General features: G+C 38.3%; 1 protein-coding gene across 24 annotated transcripts in view; it reads left to right on the top strand.

Moving 5' to 3' along the window:
• SGIP1 (SH3GL interacting endocytic adaptor 1) overlaps positions 1–16,434 on the top strand; it is a 229,919-nt gene that overhangs the window by 89,676 nt on the left and 123,809 nt on the right. For 23 of the 24 annotated variants that reach the window (XM_082419352.1, XM_082419353.1, XM_082419357.1 and 20 more), the window contains one exon: positions 12,818–12,881. In XM_082419352.1, the coding sequence (XP_082275478.1) occupies positions 12,818–12,881 (64 nt within the window). Of the gene's footprint in view, positions 1–12,815; positions 12,882–16,434 lie in introns of those variants that run through there. The other variant, XM_082419361.1, reaches the window with a different exon arrangement.

Raw genomic sequence — 16,434 nt, 5'->3', positions numbered from 1 at the left:
CTGGCTAAGGAGGAAGTTGCAGTTTAGATTATCCATGCCTCGTGTAAACACTTGTCCTTATCTTAATAGATGGTTGAAAAGCAAATAAGCAAGATTTTATAGAATTTTAGAGTTAATGCTACCCAGAGGAAGAAACTGGAAAATATGCTCTTAGATGTTTTGCTAGGGAAAATGGATTTTCCTCCCCTTTTCATGCAAACAAGGGAAGAGAGAGACCTTACCATTTACACTGGATTGCATACTTTACTTTTACAGGATATATACTGTTACAGTTTACTATTTTCAACCCTCAATTAAAATGATAATAATAATTATACAAATAGATAATGATATTACTTTTTTCTTAGGTAGCATTTTTTTTACATCTCCAGATCCATTTTCTCATTTAATACTAACAATCAGCATGGGAAGCAGGTATTTCATAGTTCAGGAAGCTGAATTCTTGAGAGAGTAACTGATTTTTGTCAACATTGCACAGTTGGTTAGTAGTAAAGCTAGAATCTGATTTGAGGGCTGACTGCAAATGTAACAAAACTCTGAGGAGTTTGAGTTCAGGAGTTACAGGAGTTTAATTAGTTTGAAGGCTCTTAATTAGTTTGAATCTCAATTAGGATTGTCAAAATTGGTATACTTACATACTATCACAAATGGTAAACTTTTAAGTGGTAAGAAATGCTCAGATATCCAGCTGGTCTGATAAATATTTTAGTTAGAGAGAGTTTCTAAACAGAACCCAACTTGAATGCTGGTTTTCAAATAATTGGTACAACATAATATTTTTAACACTAAAACAATACTTAATGTGATTGTGTCTTTTGATGATCTAGAATAGACAAGTTACTTATTTAGCAATCACAGTGACCATTATACAAATTACTATTGGAGCTTTCTGGTACTAAGTAATTCACATTGCTGGTGGAAAAAAACAAGTATTTAGACGATGTCACTTTCCTGCTGCAATGCTTTCAATGACTGCCTGTTGCACTTTTTTTGTTTTTTGGCCACGCAGCGCGGCTTGCGGGATCATAGTTCCCGGAGCAGGGATTGAGCCCATGCTGTTGGCAGTGAAAGCGCAGAGTCCTAACCACTGGACTGCAAGGGAATTCCCTGCCTGTTGCGTTTTAAAATCTAAAGTCCTTAACTTGACCTTCAAGAACTTGCATGATCTGGCCCCTGACATATTTATCTCATGTCACTCTTCATCTTAAACACCATACAATTATGCATGCATGTCCCATCAATGAGTAGGAAAGGAGGAGCTAAAGTAGGTGACAACTACTTAATTGCAAGGGGGTGTTTTAGGGTTTTAGTAACTTATCTTTGATTTCACGTAATTCAAAGGTCATATTAGACACTGTATCTCTAGTCCAGAAGAGCCCCTGGCACATGATAGACGTCCAATACGTTCCTGTTCTATCAACCATCAAATGAGAAGATGAGATCTTCTTTTAGTGATCCCAAATACAGGGGCTTGCATGACTCTGGGCATTGAATAAAAGGCTAGAGTTATCTCCCTGCCCAATACTGAGAAATTGATGAAGAGAATACTGACCAGTAATGGGGAAAGTTGCCATCTGAGCTTCCTAGGTAAATATGAAGACCTAGAATCAGGGAATCATTTGTAGAGTAACAAACATGAATTTAAGTGATTGGAATATAACATTGGTAAATAAAGCAAGGGAACAATAATATGGCTGTTTAGTCTGCCAAGATGCTGAGGGCATGGCTTAATAAATCAACAAGCCTACCAAAGGTTAATTTTCCAAGAGGGTGGACTTGATATTTTCTACCTCCAATGAGAACAGACTAAAGGAGAGTAGATTTTCATTGCAACTTGGTAGATTTATATTATACAACAGGCATAATTTCATGACATTGAACTTTGTTACCTATTGAAATGTATAGCCAAAGGATAGATGGGTGAATGGGTGGGCAGGCAAATGTATAGAGGACAGGTGAATAGATAGATAGATGGATGATGATGATGATGATGATGATGATGATGATTATAAATCTGACAAACAGAATCAATCCACATGCTTTCCAGGGGCCTCTCAAAGTAACTTAGATGCAAATTCTGTATTTAGTTCCTTTAAACCCTTATTTTGTGTATGTTTCTCTGATAACTGATCTTCTTTTTAAAAAAACAACTCCATGTTTATATGTTTTTAACTTTTTAAACCATTTCCATTCCATTTCAGAAGTAGACTTCATGGATTCCCACTAAATAAAGTTGGCTAATAACCTGTGATGTATTGAGTCAGCCATGCCATGTAAATCGCCTTTCCTTTGTTCACCTCTCTGCCTCCATGTAGTAGGTTAGAATTAAACCAAAATGATTCTTTGTAGGACATGTTCCAGCTTTCTTTTATAAATTCACATTTGAAGAATTTAATTCACAGCGCTAAATACCACATGTAGTAACAATTTAGAAATTTTTCCAAAGGACTTGCTCCTTCCTCTCCAGATGAAATATGAAAAGACAAGAGCATACGAAAAGCATTTCTGTTGTTGTGCAGTTTGCTTTCTTTTGGATTTATTTTCTGTTGAAAATGGAGTGTTTGGAAAATGAGATTTGGTGAATTACAATTCAATTGAATTTTTCTGTTTATGCCTGAAAACCAGAGTCCTTCTGTGCAGGATCATTAACTTCAGTTCTGTTTACGTGTCAGTGTCAGGCTGGGGAGGGACTGGAGATGGAGGGGAGAGAAGAGAATCAATGAATGTGGGGAAAGAGAATGAGGGAGAGAAATAGAGAATAAGAGGAAACCATTTTACAGAACAAGGTTCCCAAGAAACAGGTCAAATTAATTTCACTAGTGTTTGAAGTGTTATTCTCCCTACCTGGTAGGAGCAGAAAACAAAGTCTATATACCACTAACCCAAGTAAAAGTAACACTGGCTTACTTTCAAATCATGCTGGAATGACCAGCTGATTAAAGTTTGGAATAGATTTGCACACAATAAGGGCTTCATCAGTGATGTATTTTCCTGCTTCAGGAGATTGTTGTATTTCTTACTGTGAGTTTTTAAATCCCCACTTATCTTTTATGATAGATGTTAGTAAATTACATTTCTTGATCTTGGTTTTGTTTTTATAGCTGTAACCAGGAGAAGCTTGAGATTTTGAAAATTTGATTATTTTCAAATTTTGATGTTGTATTTTTATTTCTAAAGGAATAGAGCTATGAAGATGCTATAAGTGCTGAAATCAGGCATTTAGTTACTTTTATGTAATCTGTTAGAATAGCTGATTTCTAGTTGCTTTGTAACTATCAAAACTGCAAGCAAAGCAAGAAAAATATGCATAAAGTGATGTGCAATATATTTTATGTATGATACAAAGCTTTTACACCCATTTAACTTTACAAAAACCTTTTATGATAGATAGCTGAAAAAACTGAGAGTCGGAGAAGTTATGTAACTTACCCCAGGAGGTAGTGAAGATGGGATTTGAACAAAAGTTTTTCAGAGCTCAAAGCTCCTATGTTTTTTTATAACTGCATGTTTCCCATGGCTCTTGCTACTGTATTTAAAGCTTAATAGAAGTTGTTCACCTGCTTAAAATTCTTCCCATTCCCACTCAACTCCTTCATTGCACTGATATTGGCATAGCAAATACTAAGTTCGTTCGTGGCAAACCTGTTCCATGACCATTTTCTTTTCAACATTTCTTCCATGTCTCCAAAAGGTCAAATATTTCTTTAAAAGTTGTCACTATTTTTAGCCCTTGAAGTCTTAATTGTCTTACAGTCATCTCCATTTCAGCGCACTAACATGAACTCCCGTATATCAAATCTGAACTTCAAGGTGCCATCCACATCAGCCTCATTTGCAATCCAGCGCTAATGGAGTGTGTCATTAAGATGCATATTTCCCCCAATAGGCTCAGCTCAGAATAAAGGGGTACCATATTGTAAAGAGGCTCTGTGCTCACTAAGTACAAAGATCACCTGGATTTCCTTTGAGTCACATAAAAATGAAAGTAAAGCATTCAGACCACATGCATACCAATTTTGAACAATCTGGAAATGTGTAGAGCAACCAACAAACTTTTGTTAAGTGACTACCCTGTGCCAGGTACTGCTCGACACTGAACTTGACTTTTCATATTCCCTGGTACTCACCTCTATTAAGCATCCCCATATCTTAGGCAATAGTCTAGGCACTGGAAATCATAAATATCAAAAAAAATCATGGGAGAGACTGGCCTTCATCTTAACTGGTCTTACATTTTTCTGTAAGACCTTCTTAGGACAAAGAATCTGACTTGGATTATAGTACCTATATTTAAAACTTAGGGGAAGAGCTAATACGCAAAGCATTTTAATCTTTCCTGACAGAAATACAGTGGCCATTATAATTAATAGACATTGCCAGTGAGAGTTGCTGTCAATATGTGGCATTACGCCCAGGGCAATTAAATTTGCCTGTTTTTTATTATTGAGACCAAATGTTTGGCCTGGGTTCCTGCAGAAAATAAGTAATTCCATTACATGTGATTCACCTTTGAGTAACCCTCCAAGCTGATGAAGACTCAAGCTTGAAAATTTACATTTATTACAGAAATAATCCATTTAGCATATATTTATTGGGTCTCCTTATGCTCACTGGGCAGCACAAAAAGATTTAAACATGCAAAACACAGTCTTTGTGTTTAACAAATGTACTGCCTAATTTCCCTAAAAATGTTTCTCAATTGAAAAAAAAAATCAAGGTTTTGGTTTTTTTGGTTTTTGTTTTTTTTGATAAGAAGGCAAGACGAATTGTCAACTAACAGAAAGATATTCCAAAGACAGGAAGCGCATAGACTCTGGAGTTAGGCAGAGGGGACTTTGAAATGTGGTCTGTCCCAACTGCTGGGAACTAAACTCCGAGGGAGCCCTTGGAACACGCTGCCTGATAAGAGTGGCATCGTATATCTGAAACCTTCAGCCATACCAGATAGTTTAGGCTAACGGTGTGATTTGTGGTGAGCACCTGCCTTTGTATGCCTGAAGCTTTGGGTTTATCAGTTGACATCTAGGGGACTGTAGACTGAAAACCTCAGGTCAGTCATGCAGGTGTTCCATGCCTATGTGAGCTGACCCCCAGTAAAAACTCTGAACTTAGGTGAGCTTTCCTGGTTGGCAACACTTCACATGTGTTGTCATACATTGCTATGGGGAGAATTAAGCACTACCCATGCAAAAGTAGGAGAGAACAACTGGAAGCCTGCACTTGGTTTTTCCTGAAATCTGCTCTAAGCATCCTTTTTCCTTTGCTGATTTTAATTTGTAATAAGCCTTTCTGTAATAAACTATAACCATGAACATAAAAAAAAGAAATGTGGTCCGTCAATTACCACCTGTGTGACCTGACACCAGTCACTCCTCATGCCCCATGGTATGTAATCAATACAATAATAATAGCTCCCGCTTTATAAGGTTGTGTTGAGCTAAGATAACGAAGTTTCTGATGAATTTCCTGAAACTTCTTAAGTACTTAACGAATTACATCTATTGGTTTTTATTCATGATGTGTGTTTTGGGCTAAATTTAGCTTTTCAATGTGCCACTGTATACATTCTTCACCTAAAAATGTGGTGAGGTCACCCCACACCCCTCCCCCTGAGTCTCTGTTCCCTGCCCTAATGCACATGCTGTCAGATAGGTCCACCCCATGCAGCTTAGGGCTCCTTCTCTTTCCCTGATACCTCCATATATACAAATAAATATTCAAAAACTAAACATCAATGGAATGTAGATTGCAAACATCCAGAAAAGTCATTTGGTTTTTCTTTTAATTATTATACAAACATTCAGTGGCTTTTTAAAAAGGTGTTAGACAAACATGGATAGTGTGTCCACCGTGTACTAGGCATGGCCCTGGGTACCGAGAGAAGCATCGGGACTACCCGATAAGTCGCTTGGCTTGGAGGCATACAGACCTGGCTCAGAATCTTAGTCTTACCTAACTTGTTTGTTTGGTGATCTTGGAAAAGGAACTTAATCACTTTGAGTTTATTTCTTAATCCATAAAGTAGGGGTTAGTAATACCAAGTTCTGGGCTTGTTGAAAGGGTTAGTTTGTGAAAACGCTTAGCATAGTGCGTGACATGTATGAGGGACTCTGAACCAGCGCTGCCTTCCCCGCACTCCTAGGTTTTACAGAGAGAAAAACTGAGGCTATTCCTCCAAACCTCATGTCCTGGGAGGACATGAATCTTATATTGAAAGTAACACAGTGCCTCTCAGATTCTCTATACGTTTTGCTGCAAATGACAGCCAGTAAGAGGTCCAATTAAGATTTGATTCCAGATCTTTGGATTCCAAAGAAAGCAGTCATTCTGCTCCCTTCCACCATGTCTCCTGCTCTGTATCTGGGAGGGGCATCTTCATGCTTCTGGAGGAGATACATGAGAAGATGGTTTGCATTCCTCTATGAACTGTGTCTTACATACTGACCCTAAACAGCTGTCACTGCCACCCTCTCCTCCTTCCGGTGCTCCTCTTTCTTCCAAAGCTCTAGGTCACTCTTAGAGCCAGCTCTGTGCCCAGGCCATGACTGGTCCAAGCTCTGCTCAAAAGCACTGTTTGTAGAGGAGTGGGAAGCAGAACAGGAACATGATCTCCAAAAGTGACGCCTTTTCATCGATTTTAAATGCAAAATGCTTATATGGGGCTTTTAACACCATAATAAAGAGCTGTTAGTGAAAGCAGTGTGTAAGCAAGACTGTGACATGAGTGAGGAAGGTAATAAAATATAGTGCCACATCTCTTCCCATCCCAGTCCCTTTAAGTTATCTTGGAGATAAACCAGTTTGCTGCCAACATGCTGATAGGATGGTGACCAGTCTACCTTTGACCTCTTCTTGTTGTCTTACCAGCTAGCAGTGGAATGGTAGGAATTCAGGACAAAGAGAGAAAAGAGGAGGTATTGGCAGGACTCTCCACTTTCACTCCTATGTGGCAGGAGAGCGTCTTGTGAAGGCCAGCAGAATCTTCTGTGAGTTTGGTCCTCAGCTCCCGCCTACAGGATGCTCACACCTTGATTTCTCCTGTTTTGGACTCAACTCCAGGACTGTTATCTCAATCTGTCCATCTATAGAACTAGTCTTCATTTTTAGGGAAAAAATATTTCAATTGCAATTTTAAGAAATAGAAGATGTGAAACCAACCAAGCAAAAACGCTGTATTTCTTTTGAGTATCAGATTTTGATGTTTTACCTAAAATTAGTATATAGTATAGAGGCTAAATTTTCTTTTTTGGAAGATCCCTCTGACAAATTCTGTTTTCATTGTAACATTTAAAGGCTCAAATTTAGAATTTAGTGTTTGTTCAGTGAATCTCTATAGAACAGTTACACTTGGGAGAAAAGAAAATTGATAAAGGTAGTGTTTTGCTGTATTATTTCTTCCTCACCTGCGGAGTTGTATACTCAAAGTCAGGAAGTTCTAAGGTATCTTTATTTTTTAATTAGTTAGGAGACATTTCAGAGGAAAACATAGTGAACACAGTAATTTGTGTTTTAAATTTAAAAGACTTTAAAAAAAAGGTTTATTTTTTTTTAAAGACTTTCAAACTTTTTGGAGCTATCATAAGAAATATATTTTACACGGTCACCCAGTTTGCAGACACTCACCACCCACACAGCTGAGGCCAAGAATTTCATTTTACAGTCTTCATCCTTTCTACAGGCAATGCACACTTAGTTTTTCTCTTCTACTTCATTTTCAAATGGAGGTTTCACCCTATAAAATTGATTTCATAAGTTTCCAATGGCCTGACTTGCAGTCTGAAAAGAAGATGAGAAATAATGCCTCTATTTTAATACAATTGAGTAAATCATTTTAAGGAATGTTCTATTCATGAAACACTATGGGGCAGTGAAAATAAAGACAGACATCTACATAGTAGAGTGGCTGACTTCACAGAGCTTACCATCTAGTAGGGATTAACATAACATTGTGATCTGATGAGAAAAGCTGAAAGGAACATTACATAAAAATGTGTTCATGACAAGCTTTTTGTAAACAGCTGTTATGTGAGAGAGAAAAGCTGGAGGTTTGGCTGTAGTTGTAAATTCTTGCGGACATATCACTTTCTCGATTGTGAAGGTCATCACGAACACAGATTTGTGACTATATAGCTCCCGGTTTCTTAACTAAATATTTGACAACTTTAGCAAAAAAATAAATAAAAAGGAAAAAAAGAAGATTCCAAACTTTTAAGCCAATCTGCCTCGTCTCTTTCTTTTCTTTTTCACTCCCTCCTATCTTTCTTCCCTCTGGTCACAGAATAATCTGGCTTGAGCTATTCTGTTTCTTTTTTATCGTAATAAAATACACATGACAAAATTTACCATTTTGGCCATGTTTAAGTGTATTCAGTACATTCTCAGTGTTGTGCAACCATCACCACTATCCATCCAGTTCCAGAACTTTTATATCATCCCAAAAGGAAACTCTGTACCAATTAAGCAGTCACTCCTCATTTCCCCTCTACCCCACCCCTGGCAACCTCTACTCTGCTTTCTGTATCAGTGAATTTGCCTACTCCAGATATTTCACATAAACGGACTCACGCAACAGATGGTTCTTTGTATCTGGCTTCTTTCACTTAGCATAATGTTTTCAAGGTTCATGCATGTTGTAGCATGTGTCAGTATCACATTCCTTTTAATGACTGCATAATATGCCATTGTATGGGTACATCACATTTTGTTTATCCACTCATTAGTTCACGGAGAACTATTTCATTTTAAGGGGGATTTTATTCAGAAAATAATTGTAAACTAATAGATTGGACATACCTTTAGAGGTTTGATTACATATATGTATATATATATATATATATACATATATTATATATGTGTATATATGTATATATATATATTATAGGCACCTAAAGGCTTTCAAAGAAATCTGATGTCTATTTGTAGAAGTTTGAGCATGAGAAGAAGTGCTGTATATCCAGAAGCTCATGAGATAGTACTGGATCTGACCTATGGATTTAGGGTTCATCTGCATACAGATGGAAAATGAAACCATGTGAGTGAATGAAATTGCCCCAGGGAGAGAGTGTAAAGGAACTTAGGACAGAGTCCAGCAGTACTTTGGGGATCCATGGAGGGAGAAGGAGCCTCCAATTTCCTCCCTAGAGATGATGATAAATAAAACCTAACTCAGGTGAACCCTCAGGCTCATCATTTGCAAAGAAAACACCTCCTACTTTTTCACAACGTTTGTAAGAAAATTAAATGAGTCAACATACGCAAAGCAGCTGGTACCTGGCCCATAGGTAGGACCTCGGTAATGATAGCTACAAATATTACTATATATATTTGTGCTGTCACTATTGTCAGTTTCTGCGTGTTTCTTTATTTCACTATCTTGTAACATCATATCCAGGACTACCTATTTTGAAATAAGCTTTCCTACCCTCTTAAAACTCAGTCTATTTTTAATTTTGTTGTTGTTGTTGTTGTTCCCAGACTTTGCTAGTGTCTCCCATAATACCGATGAAAGCTAAAAGAATCTAAATTAGGTGGAGAGACGCTAAGAGGCTCAGGCCAGACTTCTGACCCAGTTCTGCATGCACGCGGGAGGATGTTCTCAATTCCATAGCTTGGAAGAAAACTATTCTAGCCCCAGACCATCAGGACCTTAAAATTCTTTCTCTTTAGATCTCTTTGCTTTGATATTGGCAAGGGAAAAGTTATTCACCTCATTTCTCAAAGGCACTGGATTTTTTTTCCCTCCCATTTTTGGTAAAGAGTAGTTGACAAAAATTCATGACCCAGCCTAAAAACAATTGCACTATTCTGGAGTCAGAAGTGAAAAATCATTGGATACACTGTTTTTTAAGCTTATCATGTTACCAGACATAGTGTCTTAAACTTGTTACTCCTGTAAGATTTTTGACTGTCCTTGCTGTCTTCTGAAGAATTTCTTTGAATATTTTTAAATAAACTCTCAAAAGACTTGACCACACCTCTCCATTCACTTTCAACATGGTTGGTATGACTGTTTCTTCCTGGGTCTTCTCAAAAAGCTGTTAAGATATGAATAATTTTTATATTTCATAACTTTTAGTCTTTCAGAGTTTTCTTCCTACTTTTCTAAACTTCTCGCATCTTTCCACCTTTCAAGGGGGAAAAGTTTTCAGTGTTTTTTCTTATTCAATAATTTGATTAGTTTTGTTTTTCTGGAATGTCACATCTCTAGTGTATTCCTATTTATATTCCATATATGGGAATGTATTCTACATATGGGAAATATGACTTTCAGTGAAACTAAAACTACAGAATGGCATTGCATTTTGTGAACATATGCAAATTCTTTCATTCCTTATTACTGGCTGATTTGTTGTACACTGAGAGATGGAAATACAAAAAGAATGTAACTCGTACTCATCTACACAATTAGAAATGATTCTGGGAATGGACTCTGTCTCCTGAAGCTTGATCCAGGGCACTTTTCACTGGAAAATGGACAACTCGTGATGTTCATGACCTAGTTCATGTTGGCTATTATCCAAGTTTGGTGGTCAAAAACAGGACAGAGTCTATGGAAAATTACTATTGCCTGCTCTGTTACTAATTTAATACAAGAATTACTGGAATTTGTCTGTATTTTCTCATCTGTTTGGTAGGGCATGCTATCTCTTGTCTCATGGTCAAGTTACAGAAAATAGAGTAATTTGAAAACATAAGATAATAATAGCATTTGGTTTATAATTCTATAAAAACCAGTAGTGACTGGTGAATATAGCATTCATTGTGACTCCAAAGCTGAATTAGAAGCATGGAGAAGCCAATTAAGAGACTTGAAGCCCAAGAAAAATTATAGGAGGAAAATGATGATTTTAACTACAATATTTTGTCCCTATAAGGAGATAAGGCAATTAGAGGTGAGAAGAAAGAAGTTTTTCACAATCAAAATTAAAAATGGGGCTTCCCTGGTGGCGCAGTGGTTGAGAATCTGCCTGCCAATGCGGGGGACACGGGTTCGAGCCCTGGTCTGGGAAGATCCCACATGCCACGGAGCAACTGGGCCCGTGAGCCACAACTACTGAGCCTGCGCGTCTGAAGCCTGTGCTCCGCAACAAGAGAGGCCGCGACGGTGAGAGGCCCGCGCACCGCGATGAAGAGTGGCTCCTGCTCTCCGCAACTAGAGAAAGCCCTCGCACAGAAACGAAGACCCAACACAGCCAAAAATAAAATAATAAATAAATAATAAAAATTTTTTAAAAAAAAAAAAATTAAAAATGAACGGAGAGAAGGTGTTCCTAAATATTATGGGTGGGTAGTTTTAAATGTCAATAAGTTTTCTATAAACTCCTCATATGGAGGATAATGGAGAATAGCTTAATGTGGGAGGAGATTTTTTTTTAAACAAACATTGACATTTTAAAGACCTAAACATCTTAAATGGAATGACTATTCAAATGCAAAATTAGACAAACAGAGGCATCTTGGAGATTATATTTGAGTAGTATCCTAAGAGCCAGATAATGAATGACTCAGATCATCTGAGTGGTCTGGGCTGACTCACATGTCTTAAAAAAAGATGTCATCAAATCTCTGATTTTGTCAGTGTTTTTCCCCTTGATCCACCTGGTAATGCCAAACAAATCCTGAACGTCAGTGACTTTTCCAGCTCTAATTTGTCAGGATGAAGTTCCAAACCACCAGTAACAAGTCTAAGATTCTGAATATATAGGCATTGGTATATTTGAATAATACTCACTAACATGAGAAACACAAGCCACATATGTAATTACAGGACACGTGGGAGATGGGAATCCCAGACAGAGCCTTGACAGGAGAAGAATAGAAGATACAAGACTAGGCTTGGTTTTTCCAGGATGGAAGAAAAGGAGCCTTCTTACCCCAATACCACCTGAATGATGCTTCCTGGAAGACATCTTAAATCAACAAATATTATCTGGTTCCTCTACTTGGCGTAGAGGACGTACCAAGGGTATCCTTGGCCTCTGTCCTAGAAAGGCTTACAGTCTATGAGGGAAACTGACATAGGAACTAATAAGTGGAATGCTTTGATATATTGTAATACATATAACAGCAACATTTGGGGGAGCACAGGATAGTCAGTTTCTGACGGCACTAAGATTGAGAGGCCCTTACAGAGGAGGGGGCATTTGACTGGGCCTTGACGACACATATGGAAGTTGTAAATATCAACAAAACAGGAAAAGCATTTCAGCCAGTGGCAAGGACCACATAAGGAGAAAAGAGATACAGGAGTACAGATATTGGGGATGTTGAGAGAATCCAGTATAGCCACCGAATTGAGGAAGTGGAAAAAGATGAACTGGGAATATGGGATACAAAGATGTGTCAGGCCAATGTGGCTTTCTCGTATGGTTTACATAATCTCTGTCTTGGAACTGAACTATCCCAGTCTCAAGAATCCGTCTAACCTGGAAATTACTGTTCTTCTAAGTCTGTGATGGGGTTTCTTGGCACAGCGCCAATTTGGGCGATGACTAACAATAGTCTAAGAAAAGCTTGCCAGCTTTTCTGTACCTTGTTCTGATCTCCTTTCCATTTTTTTTAATATTCTTACATTGCTCATAGTGCTAAGAACGTACAGTGCCATGTCCTTGATAAACATCTGTTGAAAAACAATAATGCATCCTATGCACATGCACACACACACACATGCATACACATGAAGAAACTTTCATTGCTCTTTGAACATTCAAATTTAACTAATATATTGCAACTTTAAAAATATGTTCGTTCACTTGAATGTTGCTAGGAACATTCAAATAGAAAATAGATTTTTTGACCTTTTGTTGTTTTCCCACAGGATTGAAAAAACGTACAAGGAAGGCCTTTGGAATACGGAAGAAAGAAAAGGACACTGATTCTACGTATGTACTTAAGGAGAGCACCACTGCTCAGCATCCGCTGGCTGTGACCGTGTGGAAACGCAGATCTGGTGTGGTCTGCTGTAGAGCAGAATAATGAACCTATTAAACCCCTTATTTGGCAAGAATCCCTGAAAGAAAGTTAGAAAATGCAAAAATCAATAGTTGTTTAGGCACAGGTGAAAAGAAAAAAAGGTTATGTTGATCTCGTACCTTTAGCTTTTCATTCTGTACATTTTTGTTGTGCATAAATTTTATCACAAGGTGTGGAGAATTGCCCTGTGGCCTTGTCCTCTGTGAATTTATAATTCATGGAATAGAATATCTATCACGCAAATTGAAGTATCTTTCATATAACTAAAAGAGCTAACATTTGATACGGCAACCATGGTAACACGTACTTAGTAAACGCTCAGTGAATGGCAGCAGCCACTACTCCTATTATCACGAATACAAATTAATACGTGGTAAGTTCCTTAGGAGCGATTAGAAATGGAATTTCCGGGGAATTGGAGGGTGGGAAAGCTCATATTTGAATAGATGATCAGTGAAGCTTCAAAGAGGGAGGAGCCTTGATTTTGGCCTCAAGAAGATGAGGACATGCGTTTCATGCAAAGGGAACGACAGCCAAAGCAGAGTTGTGGAAAAGCCAAGTAGGTATTCAGGACAAGCTAAACAGAGCAGTCTGTCTACTTGTCGGCTGCACGTAAATGTAATAGTGGGAGGCAAGGCTGGAAAGGAGATCAGGGCCAGATAGGAAGGGCTTTAAGTACCAGCCAGGCTGAGGTGTCTGGGCTTCCTTCCTTAGGCAGTGGGCGACCTTGAAGCCTTGAAGGCTTTTAAACCAGAGACTGTAAAGGATTGGGGGGTAAAAAGCTATTTTTTGTCCAGATATCTAATGTTAAGTCCCCTGTTCTTACCTTTTCTTTGTGTTTATTCTTTTGGTAAATAATTATTTCATGGAAGCTGCATTTATTCTAGTCTTGCCCATTTTTCTAAATGATTAAATTAGAAAAAAATTTTTCTGAGCATTATATAATTTTCATTATTTCTTAAGAAATTGCCAACTTTGAAACATTAACCAGAATAGGAGATGGTTTGTTCACCAGAGTCGGAAGACCTGGGCGTTGGTTCCAGCATTGCCAATAGCTCCACAGACTTAGAATACACTTTCCTCTAATGGGCCTCAGTTTGCACTAGATGGAATCGAATTTCCATAAAAGACCAGACACTGTAGCAGTCCGTCTGTCAACAGAATCTTTTGCCACCTGCAATGTGCCGTGCGTTGTGGGGGACACTATTAGAGACATCTCAGGAGAACATCATTAGCAGAAAACAAATCCATTTTCTTTGAGACGGTTTCTGTAACTGACTACACATAATCTCTGGTGTGTGAAGAAAATTAAAAAGGAAAAAAGCTCCCTCAAAAGGAAAAAGAGGTCAAACAACCTCCCCAGGGCAGGCTGAGCTCATTTGCGGTGGCCAAAGTACCACTCTTCCATCACCACTTCTAAAAACATGAAAATGAGGAAGTTACTCTTCATGGCTTTTTGTAGATGCCCAATATCTCTCTGAAGTACTCTAACAAGACATTTGCTTGTAAAATCCCAAGCATCTGTCCTTTACTTCTTATCATCTGAGTGCCCCAGTTTACTTAGGTGATAGCAAATTAGCTATAAACTGTTTCTGCCAGCAGTGGTGGTCAAAGGACAAGACATTTAGTGTAAGCCTTTGCTTTTCATGAGCCCCTGCTCTCTAATTGGGTCATATATCATTCTTGCAGAAGGCTAGAGAAATGTTCTGGCAATGTGCTATCCCTTCAGATTTAGGTAATGCTTATGTTAGTCTGCGATCACTGAAACATTGTTGATACAAACTGTTTTCAGGGCTGTTGCAACTCCATGAGGGTTGCCAAGTAACCTGCTATGGTAGCTGCCAGTTCCAACTTCAGCTGATTGAGTGTCCTTAGATAGAGTGGAGTTAGAACCAGAGCTTCCTGATTTGATCATCGTTACAATGGCTGATAGAAAGAGGAAAGGAGAGAGCCTGTGCTAAGTGGCAGGTCCTGTGCCTGGTATTTTGTATGTACTGATATCCTTTTTAATCCTCATAGTAATTCAGTAAGGTTAGAAATAATATCTCAATTTTGGAGATGAGAAATCAGTGCCAAAAGGAATTAAGTAACTTGCTGAAGGCTACCCAGAAAAATAAGACATGGAGCCAGTATTCTAGTCCAGAGTCAAGTGCCTATTCTTTGATTACCCAGAAAAAAAAAGAATAGATGGGCAAAATTATATTCAAGACCAATAGGAGGGTAAAAGAGAAAAGGCAACAGTGGCAAGAGGTGACTGTCACTTTTTAAAATAGAGGCAAAGGGTCCCTGGTAGATGATCAGTTTTAAAACAGGATCAGTAAATATAATGGGTCTGCTGTTAAAAAGAAAAAAAAATATTTAAAAATGTATAAAACTTAATAAGAGGGGGTTAGGAAATAAACCGAGGATACATACCCCATTGTCTGAGGCTGCTAAAATCTCTCTCTCTACTCCCCATCCTAGGTCAGCTTATATAATAACTTTATTCTAGATAACATTTAATGAGTATTTACTATGTTCTAGGTACTATTCCGGGCTCTTCATTTATATTAACTTATTGAATCCTTTAACAGCCCTATGAGCTATATGCTGTTATCACGGCTGTTACATAGATGAGGAAACTGAGACACAAAAGAGTGAAGTACTGGTCCAAGGTTATGCAACTAGGAAATCTAAGTTGATTGAACCTGGGCAGTCGGGCACTATAGCTGGTGCTCTATACCACCATGCTTACTGCTGTCATACGGGGAAGCAGCAGCCCCATTTCCATCAGTGGATAAGACAAAGGATCAGAATAGACACCAACGCTGCGATGTAGAATTACAATTATTCTGATTAAGATTTTTGAAGTGCCATCCCTATAGCTGTAATATGCATGAGACCAAGTGGCCTCCCATTTAAGATCCCCTGTAGCTATGCCCTTCTACCTGGACCAATAGTGGGCAACACCACAGCCAGGACTATCTCCAGAGCCTTGTCTTCTCCACATCTATCACCTGCCCCGAAAGACAACCCCACGAGGATCAGTGCCTCTGGATGTGTCCTACGCAAAATTTGATGCAATCTCCTCTCTATCAGTTCCTTTAGCAGAGGCTGAAATCGTAGTAAGAAAGCTCATTTTTTGCAGTGTACAAATCTAGGGAAAATTGACTTTGATGAGTGTGGGTTGGTACCTTTCCTCTGTACTTTCCTACCACCTGGGTTTACTGTGGCCATAATAACCCACTGGATTTACTTGCCTGTCTCATTCTCTCTATCATGAGCATGTCTTCTTCATTATTTTATCTCCTGACCCTAGCCTAGTGCCTGGCCTATTATAAGCACTCAATAGTTGTTCAATGAATTATATATAACTTTTATTGGCTAAGACTCTTCCTATCTTTCTATCTTAGATGAAATTTCTTTGAACCAACTTTTTCCCATAGCCAGCGAATGTCCAAAGATCCTAAGATTTCTGTCAAC

The sequence above is a fragment of the Balaenoptera physalus genome (assembly GCF_965194825.1).
Source record: "Balaenoptera physalus genome assembly, chromosome: 1".
Taxonomy (NCBI): domain Eukaryota; kingdom Metazoa; phylum Chordata; class Mammalia; order Artiodactyla; family Balaenopteridae; genus Balaenoptera; species Balaenoptera physalus.
Note: the sequence above shows the minus strand (reverse complement) of the source record. Positions and strands in the feature narration are given on the sequence as shown.